The sequence below is a fragment of the Amphibalanus amphitrite genome, unplaced genomic scaffold (assembly GCF_019059575.1).
Source record: "Amphibalanus amphitrite isolate SeventyFive unplaced genomic scaffold, NRLGWU_Aamphi_draft 001417F_arrow, whole genome shotgun sequence".
NCBI lineage: Eukaryota > Metazoa > Arthropoda > Thecostraca > Balanomorpha > Balanidae > Amphibalanus > Amphibalanus amphitrite.
Genome location: NW_024882910.1, coordinates 78,867 through 105,743, shown reverse-complemented (window position 1 = coordinate 105,743; position 26,877 = coordinate 78,867). Strand labels below are relative to the sequence as shown.

At 49.3% G+C, this 26,877-nt stretch overlaps 2 protein-coding genes and 1 long non-coding RNA gene across 6 annotated transcripts; 1 reads left to right on the top strand and 2 right to left on the bottom strand.

Moving 5' to 3' along the window:
• Positions 1-2,081: 2,081 nt before the first annotated feature.
• On the top strand, positions 2,082-13,027 carry LOC122372909. Its single transcript, XM_043350587.1, has 8 exons — positions 2,082-2,329; positions 6,199-6,570; positions 6,908-7,037; positions 8,017-8,189; positions 9,188-9,241; positions 12,154-12,177; positions 12,406-12,488; positions 12,709-13,027. The coding sequence occupies exons 1-8, from the start codon at positions 2,284-2,286 to the stop codon at positions 12,718-12,720; spliced, it is 894 nt and encodes a 297-aa protein (XP_043206522.1). The 5' UTR covers positions 2,082-2,283; the 3' UTR covers positions 12,721-13,027.
• An 84-nt stretch (positions 13,028-13,111) lies between these two features.
• On the bottom strand, positions 13,112-20,101 carry LOC122372907. 3 transcript variants are annotated; one of them, XM_043350583.1, is made up of 3 exons: positions 13,699-17,224; positions 13,411-13,510; positions 13,112-13,161 (listed from the first exon to the last, which is right to left on the bottom strand). In XM_043350583.1, the coding sequence occupies exon 1, from the start codon at positions 17,205-17,207 to the stop codon at positions 14,355-14,357; it is 2,853 nt and encodes a 950-aa protein (XP_043206518.1). In that variant the 5' UTR covers positions 17,208-17,224; the 3' UTR covers positions 13,112-13,161; positions 13,411-13,510; positions 13,699-14,354. The 3 variants fall into 3 exon arrangements, with proteins under 3 accessions (XP_043206518.1, XP_043206520.1, XP_043206519.1); XM_043350585.1 differs by having other exon boundaries at positions 13,112-14,303; positions 15,650-20,101; XM_043350584.1 differs by having other exon boundaries at positions 13,411-17,224.
• A 710-nt stretch (positions 20,102-20,811) lies between these two features.
• LOC122372906 lies at positions 20,812-21,848 on the bottom strand. Of its 2 annotated transcripts, XR_006254946.1 has the most exons (3): positions 21,399-21,836; positions 21,111-21,210; positions 20,812-20,861 (listed from the first exon to the last, which is right to left on the bottom strand). It is a non-coding gene; the product is annotated as an uncharacterized LOC122372906 (long non-coding RNA). The 2 variants fall into 2 exon arrangements; XR_006254947.1 differs by having other exon boundaries at positions 21,111-21,848.
• Between the last annotated feature and the right edge of the window lie 5,029 nt (positions 21,849-26,877).

The following is a 26,877-nucleotide window of genomic DNA, read 5'->3' as shown; positions in this document are numbered from 1 at the left end:
AAAAGCCGTAACATACACAGATAACAGACTTCTCGGAGTCTTTAGAGGAGACTGTGCAGTTCTTATCGAGCTACAGGACCGGAAAAGAAATTATGTCTCTGAAATAAGTTGCAACTTGCGTCAAAGCTCAAATACACATAGCTCAGCTTGTTGAATATGTTAAGTTTTGCTCGCACTTGAGGAATAACTGCGCTATTACAATCACCATTGAGGTGACACGTTTAGGAGAGATCCGAAGACAATGAAATTCCCTGTCACCATAGTACAGGCGACATGTTCATCTGTTATGATCTTACAAACAGCATTCAAGTGTGCTGCAGCGTCAGGGTATCATTCATTTTAATCACGTGACAGCAAAGTCAGAGGTGTGGCAATTAATCACAGCTCTGCGGGCACGTGGACGTTTTTCGCACCTGACGGAGGATGTGCATGGAATGATGAGTGTTTGATGAAGTTATTATGCAAAGCAGATGGACACTATGGTATCCATGTCGAGCCACAAGGCCGGCCTCGTGACCGTCCTTGCCTTTGATGTGAGGATACGGCCAAGCAGCTCGTGTATGAAATTTTGTCATGCATGCTGGCACTTTGTTACGAACAATGCACAATAAAATCACTTAGCTGACCAAAGTGGGTAGTGTTGGAAGCAAACTGTGTTCGCATTCAACGCATTTACATATATCCCATCATATCTACTATCGTTTCAGACACGATTAGAAAGGGAGTTTGCAGAATCACACTCGAATGTGTTCCCAACAAATATCGCCAATCGTTCAGAACCTTTGAGGAATGCAGCAGACCTCTGATGCGAGTGGGTGCATCGGAGGAATGAGCAGCAGCACCCCGTGGGTGAGCGGATTACCGCATACCACAGCCGCCACATCTGCGGAAAGGAGGCGCCCCCGGCACACATCACCCGGCGGGGCGGGAGACGGCGGCGGTCTTCTGAAGGATGCCGACCGGAGAGTTGGAATGGAAGATGAGCCCAGGCTTGTTTTAGAAGGTATCTGAGTGCACTGATATCCAACGAGGCATCTGCATTCATAGAACTCAAATGCATTAATGAGAGTAAGGAAATAAATAACTCAAAACTCATACCTATATGATTAAAATTATTATTCATCAATCTATATCAAGTTAATCTTAGAGTAGGTATTCAATAACCGTCAATTAATCATTGGATATCCAAATCTGAGAAGTTCACGATGTGGATGTGCTACCGCGAGCCACACATACCATTGTGTCTCATAACTCGATACCGCTGGCCGCCTATACTCCGAGGAGCTCAGGTCAATACCAATGATCGATGCAGCGCTCGCACCATTCGCCGCATTAATTGCACACCGAGTATGATATGTGGCTCATTAACGACTTTGATGTCTACCGCCGGTACAAAAAGACCCCATAAAGACGGCGAATTTAATTAGACCTCCGGGGCCGTAAGGTCAGGCATCCAGCAGGCTTATCCATTCGGTACTCAGGCGCAGAGGGTCGAGACATACGCGTAATGCGTGGCAAACGATGGCTGTTTCGAACAAGGTTCGCACCTTCGATACTTTGTAGGTGATAGATGAACAGAAAACACGCACATCGAGCACTCGAGGTACGCTAATTGATAGTTCGTTTCGAGAGCTTGCCATATATCACGTACTTGTTTTATATCGTTCAAAAAATGCAAAACAACTTGTCTGATGCTATGTTCACACATATTTTTTAGAAGCACAAACAGTAATTAACGCTCAACTGATCTTGAGCTTGATGCATATTGATGCAAGGCACGACTGCCCTTTATAAATCGACCGTGTCATTTGGAACGCATTGGTCAGGAAACTATAATTCCTCATGCGCTTCTTCTGAGGCATTAATCCTATCTGCCATTCTTCTCTTAATGACTGCATCAATAAGGAATCACTCCCGGACATTAATTAAAATCACCATTCCGACCGACTGATTCCGATCGCGGCCGTCCACTCTCGCTGGGGGCGCCGTCAGTTCCCGACTCGGCCGGTAGATGTCTCTAGCTGCGCGGCCGGCCGGTCAGCAGTCGCACCGGCCGCCGCTGCCGGTCCGGTCCCAGTTTCAGTTTACGTCCGGCCACCTGCAGAGGCAGGTGTGGGTGCTCGCGCGCGCTCAGTTGTGACCGAACACCGGCCCGTCAGGTGTGCGCACGAGCCGTGAAGGGCCCTCAGTTTTCCCCAGTGGCGTCCAGACCCCCACCGAGGAACGGCGCGCGTCGCTGCGTGTGTATCGTGCAACCCAGCCAGGCGCCGTGTACAGAGCACCATGCCTGTGATCGTCGCGGTCTTCGCGGCTCTCGTCTGCTTGCAAGGTAAGACAAACGACCCTGTCGAGTCGCTGCCACCACAAATCGACCGTGAACTGTCGTGCTCGCCCCGTCCCATCGTCCTCTTTGACCGCTGCTATAAATGTCGCCACGGTCTGTCGTCTCAATGCGCTCCGAAATTGGGGTGGGCGGGATCGCGATCATCGTGTTGACCCCCGCCGCGAGCGACGACGATACAGCTCGTAATGATGGCCGCTCACGACGTGGGGAGGTCGTAATTCGCGCCCGGGAATCGACAGGATATGTTTATTGTGCTCCCCGCCGTGGAGAGGGTGCGCAAACTGTCGTAATTCTTTGGTCAAGGGGAGCGCCGGCGCCGCGCGGTTGCGCGCCTGCAGAGAGCCTGGTACTGTCACTGTAGGTAGGTACGGGTTACGAGGGGCCATCAGTGGTCGTGAAAAGCCCATTTCACATCGACCGCGGAGCTACGCGGCTGGGGATGTGGTTAAACAGGTTCGCTTCCGCGCGACGCTGCCAGTTCAATGTAGCCAGTGTCGTTGGTTCATCAAACCGCCAGACCAAACCAGTGAAAGTCACAACCGGCTTACTGCTTTCCGCGATAAAAATGAGACATCCGTGTTGAGCAATTATGTGTTATATGATAGTGTAATTCCTTCTCTGAGTCCAACGACTTGCCATATCACTCCTTAGAAGAAAGAAGTGACTAGGTAAGCCAGAAATTCTTGCCATTTTCGATAATGAAGTGTACGCAAAACAATACACTCATATACAGACACTTCGTACAAATTTCCTTCGATATGTTATAATAAAACATCATCCATTGCCATGTCTATTTTGTAAAATAATCACAGGTATCACCAACCAGCGACCATTCGCGCTCATTTGCGACCTTCCATGCGTGGTGATAGCTTCCTGTGGCGAGTTGAAATTTCCGGTGATATTTACATGCAACGCATCGCAGTCTCCACTAACTACACGCGTACAAACATCAATTACAGGCGACGAATGGGGGTTTTATGTGATGATATGAGCCGTAAGCACGGAAATTTAATATATTGTTCTGACGGATCATCTGTTATGAATCACTGTCGCTGAAGGGGAATGTTTTGAGGCGATGATTGTCTTCGAATTAATTCGTGGGCTTACATCGGGCCTGCTCTATTTTATGGCTCGTTGACCATAAACACGGATACAACTGCTATGAACAGGATTACGGTTTCACAAAATTGCGATGCTTCCCTTTATAAAATACCACTATTTTGTTTAGAAAGATATGATGTTGCGGCTCAAAACTCCAATAAACTTTTTCTTGCAATGCTCGAATGAAGCTGCTCGGGTACACCCGCAGCCGAAGGACATATCTCTCCACTCGAGCAAATAACGAAATTAAAATTGCAATCGGAAGGCGACAGTATGGATTTATAGTTGGCAGATGGCGGTGTAGCTGTGCGGTATGAAAGCACCGTGCAGGCAGCACCACCCTAAAACGGCACCCACCGCCGGTGGACATGGATTCACCCCTGACATCTCGACTGAATAAGCCGCCATTTAACGAACGACCTCCACTGTGCGTCACTTATACCGCGCTATGTCACGCGTCCCACCACCGTATAATCCCACCCGAGTACTCATGGCGCTACTGGAGAAACCCATCACCCGCCCAGGGGAGGGGACCCCTCGACCTAGTGACCTCGCAGCCTCCGCAGACCGGTTCTGCGCGCGACATGGTGACACACGCTGCGAACGCACGCCAGTCGCCCATCATTCGCGACAGGGCAATCACTAAATGTCACCGCACCGGACCGGTGCACCCGATATCAGCGGGAGCTTGGTTTCATCCCTCCAGGACGAGTCATGTCCGTGGTTCATGGCTGTGGGGTACTCAGACGCAGTTACCTGTGCAGCTTCTCGGGTGCATTACCGGCGGGTTTCTGCTGATATCTTTCGATCGCAATAGCGAGACGCTGGCACATAAATTGAAGTGGAAAGGTCACGGGAAGGAGATTGCCCTAAATAAGTTAATAATTTTCTTCAAAATAACAAAGAGTGGAATTAAAATGTAAATGCTGCAAACAATCGTCTGCATGTAAGTTATCCTATTATTATCGTGGAAGGTAACTACGCGAGAAAATTGTACTCTCCTCTATTTACGCCCATTTCAGCAGCGTTCCCCAGCTCTACCATGACGAATACGCACACGCTCCCCTTCATCACATTGCCGAGTCGTTCGCACGGGTTTATACCGCCCAAACATCTCTGGCCGGCCGATCACCGGGACGTTTAGAGTCCATATCTCATCGGGCCTCCTCAGATGCGGAGTGGTCATCAGGGGCCGGTCCGGCCGGCTCCCTGCGCCGGCCGCTGATGACTAGAGCCCGAGGGGCGCGCACTCCACCCACAGACCCTCTGGCGGCGTCCGACCGGGCCGGCGCCTGACCTCGAGATCACAGCCGTCGACGGAGGTGGTGCCCTGCCATGAGCGTGGCTCCTCTGCAGCGTATGTTGTACTGGGCGGCGGCCGACGCCGCGGCAGCGGGAGGCTGACAGGGGAGGAGGGGAGGGGCGGCGTCATCGCAGGGCCGCCGGGCTGCCGACCTGCAGTGCAGAGCGAGATTTATCGCACGACCCTCGTGCCGCGGCGATCGGCCGCCAGAGATGGTATCAGGGACCGACCGAGGTCCGCCGGCGGCGTGCCCCACCGCGCCGCGCCGAGAGAGCGTGCCGTTTCTCGGAGCGGGCTCCGGCCACTCGACAGTGCGTATATTGGTCTGCAATCGACAGCGTTTGATGGGCGGGAGAAAAGATGGGACGAGTGCGCCGGGTAATTACCGGTTGTAACCGCCTGTATCGAAGCTTCCAGTGTGTTTTCAGCGGAAACACACTCGTAGATGGGTGGATGATGTCTTGCATAAAAGAGCGTAGCCCTAGTTTTTACTGAGAAATACTGATTGAGCAGCTGCAAGCGGTTCAGCAGTAAATGCTCCGTAAATCAAGAAGATCATATTGCAAAATTATAAGGTCCGATGATCAGTTGAATTACGGTACAAGGTATGATTTATGAGATAGATTAATTACTATTTGGGTTTTGCTACGTAGAACATGCAACAAATTGAATAACATCACATGCCAAGCTGGCAAGTCTTCCTATCGTTATCCACAATTTATTGTAACCGGATCCAACCAGTATATCTGAACAATTTACCCTTTCGTCAGGCTCCTTTCTATCCCCTGAGTACAGAGCTATCGGAAAACAAATCACACTTTGCACAATTATGAATCAACACTTGTTATGTTTCATAGTAAGCAGCATAAAGCCATCAACATGGGTATCGGATTAAAAGGATAAATTGCCGGCAACAATCAATTCCTCAATGATTGCTGAACACTACTATCTTGATCAAACTATGATAAGATCGCCAGGCTGGCCAGCGTTTTTCCTAGTCTGTCCCATCGTGCAGGAAAATGTTGAAGTAATGACAATACACCTGTACGGTTACCTCATACACAATAGAGAGAAAGTCAAAGTGAAAAGACGAGTCGTGTGGTGGACGATGCGATCGGCGTTAGGAGGTGCAACAACACAGCTGACAATACATGCAGGTGGCAAAAGAATCGCGCAATGGATGAGCACAGCGGAAACCAACCAGTTGTACTTTCGAACGATGAAATCTTGTCACCTTACCTTGACAGTCTTATGAATCGTACGATCTAATCTGACTTGTTGCGAAGCATGATTTACTTCCGATGAAAATCAATGTGTCTTCGAAACATGTCCAATATCCATGCTATTTTCAAACCATCTTTGATCACCTGATTATCATATAAGTAGTTCCAAACTGTAATGACGTGGAAGTCGACAGATCATGAGTTTACCATTCGTATATCCTTTCCAGGAGCGCAAGCGGTGAAGATCACCGAACTATCGGTGCCTTCCACGGTCCTGAACGGCTCGGTAAACAGCATCGTTCTCGACTGTCTCTACGCGCTGGAGTCTCCGAACAACACAGCCTCCGGCCTGGTGGTCAAATGGTACCACAACCGCAGCCCGGCGCCCGTCTACCAGTGGATCCCCGGCTACCCGCCGCAGGCGTTCGGCATTCTCCGGGGTCGGGTCAACCTGGGTCACGTGATCAGCAATGACCCACAGATGCGTCACCGTGCCATCCAGCTGGTGCACCCTCGTCCGGAGCTGAGCGGCGAGTTCACGTGCAAGGTCTCCACCTGGTCGGGCGTCGACACGGCCACCAAGAGGATGACCATCTACGGTGAGGACGCGCTGACACGCCGGCCCGGCACGGAAGGGTAAAACTGGTTTGGAAGCACGCACGCTAATACGATGGGGGCCATTAGACAATCGTGCCATCTTAATTAAGGCAGACTAGCCGGCGCCTAGCGTTGTTCTTTGGTGGCGGGTTTCAGAAACCCGGCTTATTAGCTGGTGTTAAGAACACACAACGGAAATGTTTCTGAATGTGTTCGGCATAGGTAATTTGAGTCGGTCACGATATTTTCAGCCAGCATCGGGACGTCCAGTGGAAATAGGGACGATGTCATCTGAAGCCAGGCGTTTGACGCTAACCCAACTCTGTTTTCTGCCAACAGCTCCCGTCAAGTCGATGAGCATATCGAGCTCCAGATCGAAGGCGCATCACATGACCTTGACCTGTCAGGCTGAGGGCATGTACCCAGAGCCCGAGGTCAGCATAGTACTGCAACACTCGCACGCCGAAAGGTACGCCACGCTCAGATACTCAAATGATTGGCCGTATTTTTACATAAGTCAGTGATGTGGAAAGGAGGTAAATTACAAACATTTTAATGACACAAGTAACGGTTGAAGGTTGGTGGTTTATTACACAGTCAATTATTGTTGTGGCGGTCGAAGACAGCTATAAACGTCACAATACCAGTTTCCCGGTCAGATTAGTACCAGGCGTTCTAGACGGCACATGAACCAGCGTTTGGGATCGGCTTTATACCGCCTATCAAATGCTGCATTAAATGTCTTGCTAATACTGTTAAAAACAAGAGAGAGAGGAACATTGCAGCTCTGGATAATTTGTTAACGATGCATCATAAAACAGCCAAAAGGCGAATAAAACACGGGTGTTAAGATATACATTTGCCGGCTAAACTTTAAACGTAACATTTATGTGCCTTGTTTAGCAATTAAAATGTGAGAAATTACGTGAGCCGCCAACTAACATACTATTTAAAAATAATAACGAATATTAGTTGAATTAGTATCCCATGAACAGTACCCCGAGGCAGGGCATGGGCCCATTTCTAAATATAATGCACTGCAACTCATTTAAACACAACTGCTCGTTTGCAGCCCGTGTTGCATGACCTCCAGTGTTTACCAATAGCGGATGAGATGAGGGCCCACCCATCCACGCCGTTCGGTTAATTCACGACCACAGTTTGCAGCCCTGATCTATTGCTTGTTAGGCGCAATTGCAGGTCCGCTGACGCAGTATCAGCTCCGCTATGGCATGATAAAGCACCGGCACCGCCTTCATAAGCTCAGCTTACTCGGATCATAGACTGTGGGCGGTTCGTGTGAGAGACAAGCATCCAATGTCGTTTCTGGGAACCGGTCAAAAAAGGCAAGCGGACGCGGATTTTCCTCGTGAACTCGTGTGATTGTGATTTATCTCCCTGGAACTGCACACTGGCCGAGTCTGAGCGACATCCCGGCCTGTCCACAGGGAGCGACTGCGGGGTCTTCAGGTCACCAAAACGCTGGTAGACGGCGCCTACAGTGTCAAGGTCACCAAGGACCTGGACGAGCGCGAGGTACCCGTGCACTGTCTGATCCACTGTGAGCTGATCCTGCCCAACACCGGGTACAAGGTGGCAGAGAAGATACCGCATATCAGAGGTGAGATACCCGATCAGCATTCAAATTAGCCAGCAGTGACGTAGCAACAATACATCATGTGGTAAGCTTATATGATGAAAAGTGGGGCATTGATATCTATGTACAAGTCGTCAGGCATTAGAGGCCCGGATAATCAGAAAAGCAAAACGTTTTTTCATAGAAACAATGAAACAAACTTTGCAAAAACAGCAATGAATCTGGAATTATCAGTGGATGAATAAAACAGAATAGATTAAAATTTTATATGCATACAAATGCAAATTCAAATTCAGAAGCCATATGTGTGAGACAACCCAAGACATCTGAAAAATAACGATTGAAAACTTGCACGGAGCGCATTTACATAGTTTAAAGGTAGCGGTAGTACAGACCAGAATGGGTGAATGTCATACATGATTGAGTCGAAACTCTAACCACAAGGTGAAAACACAGTGTAAGAAAACCTATGGCAGCCAGCATCGCATGATGTATACGTGATTGGCCGGCGTAATTTAAAGGCTCCAGTTTTTATACCGTCGACATCAGTAGTTCTGATGTTATCGGCAGTACCCGTCCGGATGAGCGGGAGCGCTAGAGATACACACAATCCATGGGACGAATAAAAACTCACCACAACGCGGCCAGAAAAAGCCACAAATGTGATCAAGATATTGATATATACTGTATTGAGGACAGGCGGTATAGGATGACTGACTGGGCCGCACTCAATCAGTTTCATCGTTGCTGTATGTCTGGTTTTTGTTGTTCGAAAATGATCGTGATCCAGAGGTGACATGATTCTGGTTTGAAATGATCTAGTTAATTAAATTTGATGTGAAGTATTTGTGTCTCTTCCTTCAAATATACACCTAGGATAAATCAGCAATATATGTGACTTAGTCCGCAATTAATGCATCTCATTCTCACGTAGTGCCTAGCATCGTCTGGTGTTGCATTTTTTTCTTTTGTATCCATGTGATAAATAATTACGTCTGAACGAACGATTTTTGTTGTTCCAGGCGCACCTTCGCGATCATCTACCCCGATCTTCAGCCGACAGGAAAAGTTCACAGGTAACTACAAACGTCGCACAATCCCTGTGATTGATGAGTAATTCAAATACAGAAGTTTCCTATGCGTTAGTCCTGCTGTTCACTACTGCAGGCTCTGGGGTATTCCCGAGTAGTAGGGAAGTTTACCGATAAGCTATTAATCCTATCGCGTCTTTGCTAATATAATGCGTCGCTCTTGTACAGTGGATCTAGTTAGGATCTCCAGACGTAACTAGATGGCGTTGAGCCTTAGTCGAGTCCATGTCAAATTCAAGGGGAGGTCAGTACCGAGCTGGGCCGGGCGGGGAGGTGGGGAGGGGCGAGGTCACGGTGCGGGTGACCTGTCAAACAGCCCCGGCGCAGCTGGGCGCTGCCGCAGGCAAATGACGCATTCCAGCCGGCTCGCTGTTCCATATCGCGGTGGCGGGCCTGGCGGCCCGTAGCCTGGGCCCTGTTTCACGGCGGAGCGCTGCAGTGCGCTGCGCGCGTCGGCGCGTTGGGTTTCCATGGCAATATCAACAAACTTCCCTCTGACGCTACGCTATGACGTCATCACAAAACGCTAGCGCCCAAGCGCCAGCACCATCAGCACGCTAGCAGCATTCGCACTCAAACCTCTGTTCTCTCTGTACTTGATTCTTTAGGACCTCTGTTCCAAACGCGATTCATTATAAGCTAACGGATCGCACGCAACGTCATTCAAGTGACGTCAGGGGCACGCCTCAGCTCCCAGCGCGCTGCAGCGCGCGCAGCGTCGGGCGGTGAAACAGGGCCCTGGCTGCTTGGAAGAAAAGGATAAAGGCATGGGTTTGCCGTGGTCGGTTTATCTATTGTCACCTATATGACGCACTCAAAGTACTGCATATGTGATGCTGGTAATGCATGATGCTATAGGTATTATTGTTGGTAATGATTGCGATGTTGGTAATGCAGCTGGCAGTGGAATACTAGCGAATGCTCCGAGCGCCGAGTAGCTCAAGGGATTAAGATTCTAAATATAGCCTGAAATTTTCATTGAAGATAGTTCCAGCACAAGAAATATCCTTCACCAGTTTTGGACTGGCTGGTGTTTCTTGCGTAGAGCGCCTATTGACAAATAACTGTCATGGCCGGCGATTTTTTTTTTGTATGACGGGTCACATCGGACTAAGGTCAAATTTAGTCGCTAAAAGGGGATGAGAAAAAGTGGACGAGTATCGCATTTTTGTGTATAAGGTTTCGAGTTAAAAAACTAAGCCAAAATAAGTTAAACAATAAAAAATCATAAGAATATATGACCCGAAACTAACTTCTGTTTTGAATGATCAATGATCATGATTGGGTGTAAGACCCCGGTCCAGCCTGGTTCAACCCGGCCTAACGGTTGCTGGAAATGAGGCCGCTTTCTGGTCCCGGCGTTTTATTCTCCGGGCGGGCTAATCCCGTCCAGCGTTTAGCCTTTCGAGACCCACTCAGGGTCGCGGTTGTTTTCGCCGCGCGCCCCAGTCGAGATGCAAAGTTAATAGTCACACGAAGCTTATTTAGGGCCAGCCAAACCAGCCTAGTCTGGAGTCACTGTTAAATGTATGCATTAGATGAAAGAAAAAGGTTCTGTAGAATCGATCAGTTTCGAAGACGTATATTCGGGGGCCTCAAATAAAGTTCGTGTGACTATCAACTTTGCATCTCGAATGGGCTGAGCGGCGAAAACAACCGCGGCTCTGAGAGGGTCCCGAAAGGCTAAGCGCTCAACGGGGCTAACCCACCCGGAGAATAAAACGCCGGGACCAGAAAGCGGCGGCCTCATTTTCAGCACCTGGTTCGGCTCCCTCATTTACCTTTGGGCTTGGCCTCGTGACATTCACAGACGTCAGACATTCAAAGAACAATTTTGGCGGAAACACTATCCAGCAAGCTGCGCAGGGACGCAGGGCGACAGGTGTTCGTAGCGTTGGGGCTGGGTGATCTGTGTGCCGAGTGCGATATCGTGGGTTCGAGCCCCACTCGGCTCTGGTTTTATCTAGATACTAGCCAAAACCTTTCCTTTTACTGCAATACTGACAACTGACAAGCACGGTGATTTATCTTTCCCGATATCCTCTTAACAAAGTCAAAATTGTCGCACCTATATATCTATTTTAATGTTTTGCTGAGTTTCATGAATTTTCATTTTTTTATTTTTGGTCGTTTCTCTGGACCCATTTCAACTCGTGATTCTTTTCGATCCGATAAAAACCCATCATGGCTGAGCGTGTCAAATAATGAAAGAAATTATGTAACTGAATATAAATTTAGAAAAGCCTTACACATCATGCAAGGATCGACTGAAAGTATAGGTCCACGATTTCAATTATGATTGGTTAACATTTTTGCTGCAAGTTTGAGGCGTTGCATTTCGCTTGCCCGTTTGTTTGAGATAGCTATTCCCTTCAGTCGCATTCTTGCTGGCTTCACATGAACAGGGTGGTGTTTCACCGGCGATCGCAGGACGCTGCTATTACTACGTGTCAAATTGGGTTTCCACGGAGACGTGAACAAGCCCATTGCTCCAACACTACCACAAGTGTGACGTCAGCAGATATCACCGGTGAAACACCACCCGGGATACCACCATACCTGAGGGAGCGCACCCGCAACCAGCTTCCCCTCCCCTCAGCCGCGGCGCAGTGGCGGGCGGCCCACTCCCGGCGCTACGCACGCTCCACGCCGCGATAGCAGCGCGTCACCCCCCCCCCCCCTCCCTCCTTCCCCCACAATGACCGGTGACCTCGCTCCCCTCGGGATTTGGACTCGCCCTACCCCGACCGTAGCGCCACGTGGTGGCTCTGGAGATCTTAAATAGACCCACTGTACCTATAAAAAGGGCCCAGTCGTTCTGACCTCAAACACTGTGGGAACTTTGCAGCGTTTAAAATGTTTGAGATTATATTGACAACGTCCCTTTTTGCTTTCAGGTCGGTCACTGCGGAGATTATCAGGTAATTATTGGTCATTTTCCTAAGACTTGGGGTACTTTCCATTTTTTATCCACTTGCAAATCTATCATGGCTGAATGTTTGGTGAACGGGAAATTTAACATGATGCATTTGTGTATACAACTGTCCAGAAAGCATTGCAATGTTGATGGTACGTACCGCGTTTTTTTTTTTAATTCAGAAATTGGTAAGACAGGGAGCAAATTATAAATATGTTTTCGTTCTTTCCAGACTCGCAATCCTCTGAGGGCCACTCCAGAAGCAGCAGCAGTCAGTCATCCGCCTCCTTCGTAGTCGTTCTACTTTGTTTGCTGGTAAGAGCGTACCACCATGGAGTATGCGGAAGGGGTAGTAATAAATCATTTCGACAATTTTTCACAGCGCAAAACACTATAATAAAACATCGTAATTGAAAATTAATGAAAATATCCTTGTAATACATACACGAAACTGTGCGCATTATACAAAATAAAGTTTAAACGATACTGAGTTTAATATCTTTTAGACGGCTAACAAATATGCTCTTTGTTCCAGACTCTGCGATAAAACGACGGAGAGATCCGCGACTTCTTGGAGGCGATTCAGAACTGCTTCCGCTGCTCAGTGACCCACTGTGACGTCATCAATGTGACGTCATAGTACACAACTAGTCAGAGACTCGAGAGGTCCCAAGTGCCTGTGATTTCAGAGCCCATCCGCGGCTCAGCGCACTGATCGGAGAGTGGTATCAATGATCAAAACGTGTATTACGAATTGTTTACAGTGTGTTGAATGTGTGAGATCAGTTTCGTGTAGGTTAGAGTGTATGGATATATTTTTGTTGCCAAATATATTACGTGTACCGTCTTGTCAACAGCTTTTGTCGGTAGTATTTTGAACAGTTGGGTGAGATATACGAGTGTAGCCGCCGACCAGACTCAGTTCGAAACTCGGATGTCGTCACGGATCGGTGTATTGGACCGTGTGGCCCTCCGCACGCAATCGTTGCTGTAAAACAACGGCCCTAAGTTAAGCATTGCACAAATAAACATAAACGAGCGCAAACAAACGTGACGGAAATAAAAGGGACAGGCGAGGGGGAACATAACACACGCATAAATAAATAACTTGATAAAGGCAACCAGGTACATTGCTACGCGTCCATTCATGCACTTGAATATGCATATACGAAACAGTATAATTATATCGAAAGCACTTGATTACATGATTGTGCGACCGCGACATTTAGTTACGTACCGACAAATGTGCTCCCTGAGTCGCTTATCGGCTAACGAAACCAGAGGCACACGTCTCCAGAGGCACATTAGACGACCAGCCTCACGGTCTTGGTAAATGGCTATAAATCCGAGACGAGTGTCAGCCTTCACCTTATTTATCCACATATAAATGACCGGTAATAAATATCTGCAGGCAATTCATATAACATTCAATATTGGTTTCATACACAGTAAATATTCGCCCTAATTACGGTTACATATTCCATAAATAATACGAGTTAACAGTCATTTTTCCTGTGCGACTCACCGGCTCTGGCGCAGACACCACCACATACCACCAGCCTCAACGGGGCTCAACTGACCCGCGCCGCGCCCCCGACCAGCGCCGGGGCGCCGGGCACCGCCCATATTCAGAAATGTTCATCCGCGTCAGCTATCATATTCGCAACTTAAATGTCCAGGAGATCCCTACTCGCATCAAACAATACATTTTACAATCCTGAGCACATTATTGGGCATAACATACACATTAACGAGTCAAATATCACAGTTTCCAGTTACTACTTTTCTGACCCTGCGGTCGCGACGGCGCAGCTACATTCCTGGGCCCTGCCCCAGGCTACGGTCGGCCGGTGACCTCGACAGGTCAGAGGGACCGAGCGAGCAATGTGCCAAGGCTGTGAAACCAAGGAAGAAAATAGGAAATCAGCAGAATGGTAAACGTGGACTAAGGAACATAAAATGACAAAATGGAAATGGCGCGCCTACACCCCCACCCTTGAACCTTCCAGGTTCAACAGACCAAACGTGCTAAGCGCAATTGGAGCCTTCATCGCCAACCGCTTGCAGTCAATCCCCAGTTCAGTCTTCTGGAAATACAGCTATCAATCAACACAAACTAGTCTTCTGGAATTGATATCAAAATCACGTCACCACGTGCGATAGTCTGCCATGCTCGTGGTCTCACACGCTCTCAATGTCGGTGGTCTCGCTCTCCAGCACCAGCACCAGCTTGGAGATCGGTCTCTTCAGGGTAGATGTAGTGGTACGGACTATCACAGAGCGCACAAAACCCTTTCTATCTGGGAAAACCTCGGTGACTCGTCCCAAAGGCCAGTGACAGCGTGGAGAGTTCATATCAGCAACCAGTACCACATCATCAACTTGCAAATTCCTCTGAACCTTGTTCCACTTCTGACGAATTTGAAGCAGCGGCAGATATTCTTTTACCCAGCGCTTCCAAAAAACATCAGCCAAGAACTGGACTTGTTTCCACCGTTTTCCCGCAAAGCAATCTCGTTCACAGAACACGCCGTCTGGAATCGGTCCTCCCCGCAACAACAGCAAATCGTTTGGCGTGAGCGGCTGAAGATCGGACGGATCGCTGGAGACAGTCGTCAGCGGCTTGCTGTTGAGGACTGCCTCGACCTCGCAGAGCAGGGTACGAAGAGACTCATCAGTCAGGGACTGCTCCCTCAAAACAGCGTTCAGCACTTTTCTGACACTCCGGATCTGCCTCTCCCAAACACCACCCTGTGCCGATGCACCGGGAGGAGTAAACTGCCACTCGACTCCTCGTTTCAGCAAGAAGTTGTGCACCTGGCTCTCACGCAGCTTGGCAAACTCCTCACGAAGCTCACGTTCGGCGCCGACGAAATTGGTGCCATTGTCTGACCGAATGAACGTCACCTGTCCCCTTCTAGCCTGAAATCTACGTAACGCGTTCAGAAACGAGCTAGTGTCCAGACTTTCACAAACTTCGGTGTGAATGGCATGCGTCGCCAGGCAAGTGAAGAGTACACAAAACCGCTTGTGCCGCTGACGTCCAACCTTCACGTGGAACGGGCCAAAGTAGTCGATGCCCACTCGACTGAAGGCACCGCCTTGAGGAGTCGTCCTGTCTTCAGGTAAGTCAGACATTTGTTGAGTCACCATCGGGCCCTGAACTCGTCGGCATCTGACACATTTTGACAGGACTCTGCGAACGGCTGCATTGCCGTTAACCACCCAATACCTTTCGCGCAGTGCAGCGAGAACATGTTCACGTCCTGAGTGACCTTTCTTCTCATGCATGTCTCTGATGATGATGTCCGTGACATGACCATTCTTCGGCAGGATCATCTGGTGTTTGGCTGCGTCCGAGATAGCTGCGTTGCTGAGACGTCCGCCAACCCTGAGAACGCCATCAATCATGCAGGGGTTCAGACGATAAATCGAGCTGGATTTCTTGACAAAACGGGAGCTGAGTTCTTCTGGAAAGGCCTTCTTCTGAGTGTACTGCACAATCGCCACTTCTGCATCATCAAGTTCTTGAACGGTCAAGCGAGAGCTGACCCGCGAGAGCTGACCCGCTACCTCGGCATCACAATCACCTCTGTTCATCAACCGCTTCCACAGCATGCACTTCAGCCGAAGCCACCACGCCACGTGCCTCTTGAGCTTGTGCCAGTCAGATACGCTGTTCAACAACTTCGAAGTACTGTCACACTCAGCTGCTACCGAGAGAGTCCCCAAGCCTCTCTTTACCTCAAGATCTTCAACATCTTCATGGCGTTGGATCACATGCTTCTGGTCAGGCCATTCAGCTGCTTCTGCGCCGAGGAACGCTGGGCCAGTAGCCCATACCGATTGAAGAAACTCGCGTGCCGACTGTCCACGGGAGAGAGCATCCGCCGGGTTCAGTGCAGACGGCACGTACTTCCACTGACCGGGCTCAGAACCATCATGGATGACGGAAAGCCTGTTGGACACAAATGTCTGGAAACGAGAAGTGGTATTGTGGATGTAGCGAAGCGTGGACACACTGTCCGTCCAAAAATGCACTTCGTCAACTTTCAGGTCAAGTTCGGTAAGTATCTGTGTGCTCAACTGCACAGCTAGCGTCGCAGCGGCCAGCTCTAGTCGAGGGATTGAAGAAGTCTTCAGCGGCGCTACTCTGGCCTTGCTCATCAGAAGCGAAGTGCGAACTGTCCCTGTGCTGTCAGTCACCCTGGTGTAGCCTACTGCACCGTAGCCAGCTTCGCTTGCATCAGCAAACATGTGAAGTTGGCAATTCACCACCGCGTCTGGTGCAGTCACACTTCTTGGCACGCTGAACTCCCGCAGAAGGCTCAGTTCTTTGCACCACTGATCCCATCTTCTCAGGTGAGCATCTGGAACCGGGTCGTCCCATCCCAACTTCAGCCTGCAGAGATCTTGCAACAGGATTTTGGCTGACATGACGAAAGGAGCTCCGAACCCTAGCGGATCATAAACGGCACTTGCTGTAGAAAGAATGCCTCTCCTGGTTGTCGGACCCCTCCTGACATCAACACGGAAGCTAAGAGTATCTTCAGATACGTCCCACTGCACACCCAAAGCTCTTAGCGTCTGCGCAGAAAGATCGTGGCCGGTCAGATCAAACTTCTTGTGTGTCACGCGCTCAGATTCCGGGAAACAGAACATGACGTCAGGGCAGTTACTGACGAAGCTGGTCAGTCGGAATCCTCCCAACGCACAGCAGTCTCTGACTCCTCTTGCAATCCTCAACACCTCATCAGCCGTAGATCCTGTCTTCATGAAATCATCAACATAGAACGAGCGTTGAATACTGTCTATGACGTCAGCATCAAACTTATCTCCGAAGTCCTGCGCTGTCCTCCGTAGCGCGAAGTTTGCACAAGACGGAGAACTGATCGCACCGAAGAGGTGCACATTCATCTGATACACTTCCAGTTCCCGTTCTGTGTCACCATTCGGCCACCATAAAAATCTGAGCAAACTTCTGTCATCCTCCGGAACCCTCACCTGATAGAACATTTTTTCAATATCAGCCATGACTGCTACCGGTCCCTCTCGAAACCTCAGCAACACGCCCAAGAGAGAACTCGTCAGATTTGGTCCTTGCAGCAGCCGACTGTTGAGCGACATGCCCTGGTAAGTTGCAGAGCAATCGTAGACGACACGAATCTTTTCAGGTTTCATCGGATGATATACACCATGATGCGGTATATACCAGGTACGTCCCTCTGCCATGTCGATCTGCTCGTTCTTGACACGTTCTGCGTAGTTTTTCTCGATTAACTCATTGACAAATGTTTTGTAGTCTTGGAGATACTTCTGGCTCTTGAGCATTTTCCTTTTCAGCTGCTCTGCTCGTCTCTCTGCTTGCTGTTTGTTGTCCGGCAGGATGATCTCGCTTTTCAGTGGCAGGGGTATCTGGTAACGACCATCCAGGTGACGGACTCCGCCCTCCACGATCTTCATCCACGCTCGATCTTCAATGGAGAAGCCAACGTCTGTGGAACTAAGATCATGCTCGAAGTCCTGGTTGTAGAGCGCGACAAATTTGCTGTGAAGGTCAAATTCATCATCTGTTGGGCTTAGTACCTCGATACGATTTACTCTCGCGCTTCCATCGAAAACCCGGCTGCGGGATCTTGGTCCATACACCACCCATCCAAGAGACGTACGAATGGCAAATGGGCATCCCTCTCCACCAGCGCGAACTTCGAGAGGTATCAGGGCCTGAGGACAATTGGCTCCGATCAAAAGTTCAATATCCGCATGTACTTCCGGGGGAACAACCTCTTGCAGTTGTGGCCAGCGCTCCAGATCCGTAGCTGTTGCGATATCCTGGCGATCGACTGGAATTCTCTGCAACGTGTACGACGGCGGTAAATCCATTACTTTCTTCCCCGCCATGTCAGATATCTTCAGGCCTTTCACCAATGTGCTGGAAATCCGCTGGTTCTCAGCTGTTGCAGTCGTCATTGTGAGCTCCGTAGTTTCTCCTTCCATGCCCAGCGCCTTCAGAAGATTCGGCGTGCAAAACGTTGCGCTTGAGCCCAAATCCAAGAACGCATGCGTGACGACTGAACGAGAGCAGTCAGCGTTCCACATCTTCACCGGCAGAATAGCCATCATCGCCGACGACCTGCAGCTTGCCGTACCAGCAGAGACTTCAGTCGGCGATGCATCCAATCGTCCATTCTTCACAGAAGTGTTTTGCTCACCATTTCCATCAGAAGGGTTCTGACCAGTTCCTTCAACACTTTCGTTCTTGTGCATCGCTGTTGGATGCAGCCGCTTACAAGTTCCACAGACGAGCTTCCTGAAGCAGTTACTGAATCTGTGGCCCTTTCGAAGGCATCCGAAGCACAGTCTGTTCTCACGAACGAACTCTCGCCGTTTTTCCCATTGCAGCTTGACCAACTCAGCACACAGATCAGTGAAGTGACTACCATGACAGTACAGACAACTCTTCGAGGACTGTACCGCTCCTGCAACTGCTGTAGCTGAGACTGTGTGTGTCTGTCTTCTGACTCGTTCTTCTCGGTGCCTGCCAAACGTAGGATTGGTCTGGATTTGCACCTCGCTGTCGACGAAGGTGACGACGTCTTGAAACTTCACCCTCCTCTTCTCAGACTCTTGGATCTTGTGAGCTCGTCGCCGCCAGGAGTCCTGCAGATGGCTGGGGAGCTTCTCTACAACTTTCCGCATCGTCCGGGGATGGTCAGTCTCCCTGGCTCCAAGAGGAATGCTCTGCATTACATTCAAACACGAGGTGAGCGCCAGTGAGAAACGATCAAGTCCTTCAACATCTCCTGGCTTCAGCTGAGGCCAGTCCATCAACATGTCAACGAATGCCGACGAGACTGTTTCTGGGTCGCCATATCTTCGTTCCAGCAGTCGCCGAGCCTCCAGATATCCAACATCTTCGGTCATGTGAAGACATCCTCTGATGATGTCCCGTGGTTTTCCAGCGCAGTATTGCTCCAAGTAGAACAGCCGCTCCGAATCACTGTCGGTCTTGCTCCCGATCCTGCTATCGAAGGCACGGATGAAGGATCTGTATTGTGTTACATCACCCTTGAAAACTGGCAACTCTGGTCTCGGGAGACGACTTTGCTGGATCTGGGACAGGATGACCTGTGTAGCATCGGGCTGTGAAGCGTTAAGGTCAGGTTGAGGTGGATTCTTCCTGACGTTCATCTGATCAGCACGCGCCTCTGAAGCCCCAGCGTCTGACTGAACAGTGACCAGTGGTTGCTCGCTGCCGACAACGTCTTCTGCATGTCCAGTCCTCTCGTTCGGCTCAGCTGGACAGACAGCTCGCAACGAAGCCACGCCTGGTCTTGTTTGAGAACCTTGCTCTTCGGCTTCCATCAGTGCACGTTCTCTGGCTTCCACCTCTGCCAGCTCACTCTCCAACTGCAGATTCTCCATGCGCATCTTCATCTCCAGTTCTTCATTCTCTATCTTCTGCTTGCGCATCTTCATCTCCAGTTCTTCCTTCTCCATCTTCTGCTTCCTTTTCAGAAAGGCAGCTCGAGCCATCAGTCCCGCCTTCGTCGCCGACTCCGCTGCTCGCAACGAAGAGATGGAGACTTGCGAGGCAGAACTACGCAAGGACATCTGTGATGTGGCTCTGACGAGGGGTCCAGGAGCCGGGACCGTGTTGTCCAAATCAGGAACAGCCACCTCAGCGGCTGCGGCATCAGCTCTCGGTTCGGCGGAAACGTCCCGTCGAGCTGCAACGAATGATGCAACGTCGATTCCTTCTTGAACCAAAACCTCATTTAATCGCAGCATCAGCGCCGGCTTCGAACCCTTAGTGTCTGCACCTCTTCCCTTCAACTCCGCCTTCAACTCCGACACTTTCAGCTCTTCTAGAGGATTCATGATTGATGACAACTAATCAAAGCGGCTCCCAACTATCATCTAGCTGATTAACAGAAGTGAGAAGTGTGACCAATTGAAGTACAAGACTTAGTTAGCAGTTGATCAACCAATCACGCAAGGCGACCGAGCCAGCTACGACAATCAGCGAGCTGCCCGGAGGACAAACCGCCTATCGATGACGCGTGAAACCGAGGTGAGTCTCCAGACAGGTGAGGTAAATCAATAGGAAAATTATCCAGGATCACGTGAAAACTTAGAGTTTGCTTAATATAACACCGAGTGCAGTTCATTCACGATCAATAACCTTCGGCAACACGTTAACAGCCGACGGAACACCCAACAAAACGCGAACTCCGTTAAGTATGACGCCACAATCGCTATATGACGTCAAAAGCTCAGTATGACGTCACCCCCGTCATGACGTCACAATAGTACGGCATTACGTCACCCCTCACTATGACGTCAACCATCCAGTATGACGTCACCAACCACCCAGCATGACGTCACCAAGTCTATGACGCAACTGTCCGACGTTATGACGTCACTTAGATCACGCGGCAAATGGCCTGGAGCGGAGTCACCACAGGCGTGATAGCGCGAAGGCGCTCACCATACCAGTACGGACGAGTGTGGTGCTCCTGCTCCTGTAGCGTGCCGTCCTCCACGACGAGGTGACGTCACTCCGTCGTCTCGCGAAGCGTTGTCGCAGTTGTCGCAACTGTAGCCGCCGACCAGACTCAGTTCGAAACTCGGATGTCGTCACGGATCGGTGTATTGGACCGTGTGGCCCTCCGCACGCAATCGTTGCTGTAAAACAACGGCCCTAAGTTAAGCATTGCACAAATAAACATAAACGAGCGCAAACAAACGTGACGGAAATAAAAGGGACAGGCGAGGGGGAACATAACACACGCATAAATAAATAACTTGATAAAGGCAACCAGGTACATTGCTACGCGTCCATTCATGCACTTGAATATGCATATACGAAACAGTATAATTATATCGAAAGCACTTGATTACATGATTGTGCGACCGCGACATTTAGTTACGTACCGACAAATGTGCTCCCTGAGTCGCTTATCGGCTAACGAAACCAGAGGCACACGTCTCCAGAGGCACATTAGACGACCAGCCTCACGGTCTTGGTAAATGGCTATAAATCCGAGACGAGTGTCAGCCTTCACCTTATTTATCCACATATAAATGACCGGTAATAAATATCTGCAGGCAATTCATATAACATTCAATATTGGTTTCATACACAGTAAATATTCGCCCTAATTACGGTTACATATTCCATAAATAATACGAGTTAACAGTCATTTTTCCTGTGCGACTCACCGGCTCTGGCGCAGACACCACCACATACCACCAGCCTCAACGGGGCTCAACTGACCCGCGCCGCGCCCCCGACCAGCGCCGGGGCGCCGGGCACCGCCCATATTCAGAAATGTTCATCCGCGTCAGCTATCATATTCGCAACTTAAATGTCCAGGAGATCCCTACTCGCATCAAACAATACATTTTACAATCCTGAGCACATTATTGGGCATAACATACACATTAACGAGTCAAATATCACAGTTTCCAGTTACTACTTTTCTGACCCTGCGGTCGCGACGGCGCAGCTACATTCCTGGGCCCTGCCCCAGGCTACGGTCGGCCGGTGACCTCGACAGGTCAGAGGGACCGAGCGAGCAATGTGCCAAGGCTGTGAAACCAAGGAAGAAAATAGGAAATCAGCAGAATGGTAAACGTGGACTAAGGAACATAAAATGACAAAATGGAAATGGCGCGCCTACAACGAGAGCTGCGTACTACGTATTGTGGCACATTTCATTCACAGGGAACAGTGAGCGCACCTAATTAACTAGAGAACATAATAAACACAAATAAAATAGCAATGAGCAAAGAACACTATCTTATTCTCCCTTTGAGTTTTGTTTTGTATGATATATACTATAGTACATAAAAATACACAGCGCGACTTTAAAGACAGAAAGCAATAAAGCCCGTCGACCCACACGCCGAAAGCGGAAGATCTTCATTGTCGCACACAGTGGCGCGGGAACTTCTTCCAGACTGGGGGGGGGGAGGCTGAACCATAATAGAGATCAACCTAAGGGTACCCCAAAATCTAGTTTTCTCACCGGTTTTAGGCCACTTATTTTTCAGACCTTGGCATTTTCAACGAAAAAAGGAACATATTTGCAAAAAAATTGAGGTATTCCGTCTCAGCTGGGTGAAGAAAGTACCATTTTGGCGACCTGGAATAAAGGTTTTAATCTGCCAAATGAGTTGCCGAGCCAGTGAAAGAGGTGGATTTTTCACTTACATGCTTTCTTCCTTTGTGACCTACAACCCCTAATTTGGGGAGGACAAGCTGCCCAACGGTTTTTAGCCTCATGACAAGTACTGGGGCACCGCCCCAGCGGCCGCAGAATTTGGGGGCAAGCTTCTCCCACTGCCCCTTCCCCCGGTTCCCGCCCCTATGTATGAATCTATGAAATTATGTTGGCAGATTTCCGAGTTCGATTCCTCCAGCTGGGGGGGGGGGGCTCAAATACATTATGAGCCCCCCAGCCGAAAAGTTGGAGGGGCTCAGCCCCCGCTAGCCCCCCCCCCCCCGGTTCACGCGCCACTGGTCGCACATCCGCATGTATAAAAAATAAAAATCCACAACCATTGTAAATGTATCTCGAAATTGGTGGATTTTCACTCGCTGCTACATCGCAAACTGTTCTCAATGTACGCCTTTGAAGGATTATGACGTTCCAAGAATAGGGTCTCAACCGTAAGAAGCTGTGACGCGTCAACTCGGTCGGGTTCCGTGTTGTAAATCGATCAGTTGACCTTCACAGCTTCACAGAATGCCAATGGTCTGGAAAACCCGCTTTTAACTTTCTTAGGTTGATGTTATGGTCACTTATTTTACAAAATATTAATATCAGGCATGCATTTTAATTTCGTGTCAAAAATGGCCTACGACATTTTGTGCGGTTAGAGATCTCCCATTAAAAATACCACATATAGCCGCTAACTTTCGTTCACTAGGTACCTGGTCACAAGCCACAAACTGGCATCTGCCAAATCACAATGTTTCTTTTCATTAGTAGCTGGTGTTGGTAAATTCCAGTAGCTTATTTCATTGAGTATCTATCAATGGAACGGACTTATACCGACGTCCGACATCGTCGTTCAAGTGCTTCAAGTTTTGAATATTTTTACGCAACTATTTTACGCGAGTACCTACTCAACAACAGAGATGGGACTTTGATAGCCAATATTCGTACCTTACATGCATTCATTCCATGACATAACCACCGGGCTTTTATCCACATTGGCTATTGATCACATGCTATGTCGTCAACAGTCGTTACCAATGCTCTTGAGCTGACGTAAGCATCGCATGTTGGCCGGTAAGTGGACATACGAATCATTTCCATCAGACGGACAATTAGCATCGGCCGCGGCTCCGTTTAAGCAGGGACATTCCATCAGAGCGTTTCATCATGACCGTTGCTCTATTATCGCTGCAGCCGTTTTGCAATCACCGCTGTCGGTGCTCTAGTTGCTCTAGTTGATGGCATTAGTTGCCGCCGGATGTTCAAATTGTCTGTCGCAGTGAGGTCACTTATCTTCCGTGGAGTGAGGTCAGTGAGGTCAGTGAGGTCTGTCGCAGTGAGGTCACTCATCTTCTGTGGAGATTTAAGACCTTGGTCAAACACTGGCCATTGCAAAATAGATTGCAGGAGCTAAGCCAGTGTCAATTACGCACGCGCACGCATTACACGACCTTATATGTACTGTATAACTTCTAGCATGCTAAACTTCGGTCGGGGACCCAAACCCACCCCTAATGTTGCAAACAATCGTATAAAAAACCGTCACACTAGTACATCTGTCACCTTACGCCCTCTCTAATGACGTCACAGGCAGCGGGACAGTGTGACGTCATTATACAGCGCCATAGCGCAGTGTTTTGCTGATGGCTGTATTGTATACGGCCAGCCGCCGGAACCACCCAATTTACCGTGAGACGGTCCTGGACCATGCAACCGCGCCCCGGCCCGCTGAGCGAGATGGTACATAATCGATGGAAATTACCGCATGGCAATTGCGCTGAGAACACCCAAAAGAGAAGGCTAAAGGCTCATACGATTACATTTATAGGGTTAACTGAGTTTAGACACGCATGGACCATTTCAACATTATTTCAAAGTAAAGGCCTTGCTTGGGCCAAATTGGGTTTCACTTCAGAAAATAAAACTGCAAAACACCATTAAGCATACATTTTAGTCGTTAACATTAAAATAATGTTTTACAGCAATATTTATAGTTCGCAATTGCTTACACATGATTCACAAAGGCTACATTGAGTACATACTTGTTAGGTCTGAATAAGGCCAAAGCATACATTGGCGTTTTTCATTCAATGTTACCACCAAACCACTAATGCTTGCTCAACAATCAGCATGCAGCATGAATAAAAACAAAATGCTGGGAATAAGACATACCGTGGGCAGAAACGGCTAAAGGGAATCACTTACGGCGTCCACTGTCTGTGTCAAGCCCACCCACTTGCCCAACAGGCCGATCTGAGGCTAATTATTCACGGATAGTGGTATGGGAATCACGTCAAGGCGCCTTCCAGGCCGGGGGCGGTAGCGAACGTGGCCAGTTGATTGTCCCCGCGCGCAGTGGGCCAATTTCCACGGTGCTTAACAGTGACCTCGGATGACAGCCTTATGCAGGGTGAGTGTGATAATGCAGCTACAGGATAAACGGGAGGCGAAGAAAAGTGCTTGTGGGTGCTGTGACAAAATCTTTGAAGGCATATAACAAGTTTTCTGTGTGATAGGAGAGGGTATTTTAGGCGCAGAAACACATGCATATAAAAAACGTGAATACATCATTGATAGAAGTATAAAAAATGAATACAGACACCTGAAACATGCCTGCAGATCCATCGTTAACATTTTTTTCAAACACTAGCAGGCAGCAGCTCGTAATTTCAATAGCATCGTTGAAAGCACGCCGTTCAAAAACACGAGCAAATGTAAAGGGGCCGGTGATACAAGATATGTCATACTACATTTCTGAGCAATGCCTAAAAATACGTGACTATAAACCTGTCAGCCGCAGTGTTAGGACAGCCGGAGCTAGTGTAAGCCGCATTCCGTTAGGTTTCACTATACGACCTGCAGCCAGCAGGAGACACTAGTCAACGGCTGCCCTCCGCGGAAACCTGCATCAGCCACCATTAGCCCCTGTTACATGCATCTCTGATCTCACGATCGGCCTGGGCGACTCTTTGTATGACATTGTCCGGCATCGTACAGCTATATACGCTTTAATGCCAAGTGAGTGCTTGCTTTCCAGCTTAGTTCAGATATCTGGAGCTAAACAGTGACCACTGACCACCTTAAAAAAAAACTATTGCGTTACACCAGCCTTCAGCCCTTTCAGCATGAGGTCAAGCCTCTGCAATCTGACCCATCCCCTACCTCAACCCGGGGTGATCACCGATGACGGCGCGTCCGTTCCTCCGAGTGGGTGGCTGCCTGTATCCAGCTAATGACTATACTGCCATTGTCTCTGCCTCGGCCCACCGAACATCAACAATAACCGGCGATGACGTACCTACTGGGATCGTGTCCGAGCGGCGACATTGAGATCGCGTCTCCGGCATCCTGAGAGGAATTCGAGGGGGAAGATGACGTTGAAATTAGCGGGAGAAGTCAGCGGATGGGCAGCATTGAGAGTGCTCAGCCATGCGACTGAAGAGGTGAGCGCTCCCGTTCACACACTTGCTCGTGTCAGACAGAAGGCTGCACAAGGTCCACTTGTAGAGACGTTCATTCATTGTCTCTGCCCCGAAATAAGCACGACTCTTATCAATGATTCTAGGATATCAAACATCTGGCTACAGCTAGGTGTTTGCACGACACCGGCGAGCGATACCCATTAGAATCGGTGATATCGATGTCGCACAGGAAACATGTGCTGTTTTTTGTTGCCTTACTTTTATTTTATTGTTTCTCTAGATCCATAACAGCCAAATCCATCGGATGTTATTGCTCCGATTCCCATGGCATTCCCATCCCTGTCGTTACTTGAATTCATGTTCGAACTTCACGGTTGCAAATAACGAGCATGTTTGTCCCAATTATCAATCACGTCTTGCCAATTTCCCTACACCTATTGCTCTGTCTTTTCCGAGTGTTGATGCACATTCACGTCCCGTTTTATTGCCGCTGCACCATCTCGTCGAGTGGCCCCGCTGCTGGTCGCTCGTTTCTTCCCGCTCCGTTCTTCGGAGTGGTCCGAGTTCCGTTTTCCCAGGCTCGCCGGGATGCCGCAGCCGGCGCCCCGGGTCCCGGGGAGGTGACAGGTGGCAGGCGGAGAGCCGGCGAGACTCATCTCGTGGACCGCAGACGGAGCCGGCTGCAGCAGAGCCGAGCGAGGATCATGGGCCTGGGGTAGAGGAGACGACGAAGGCCGACCTCATTGGCGGCCGATGAAATAGAGAGACATCCGGCAGCCGCAGTACCTCACCCAACACGAGTGGGCAATGACTGTTCAAGGACATCGTAATCTGAGGTGAGGCTATGTTTTCATTAGCTTGTGCAAAAAAAAGTGGAAGATTTACGCGGACAATGGGTTGACTAGAGAGAAAACAAAAAAACTATTTGCACTGTGTAAACAAGGGATGAACGTCAGTATTTCTGGAACCACTTTTTGCTGCCTTGTTCCAACTTCAGTAAACTCCAGTTGTGAGCTGAGTGGTCCCCAGACACCACAGATAAGCTCTTTGGTC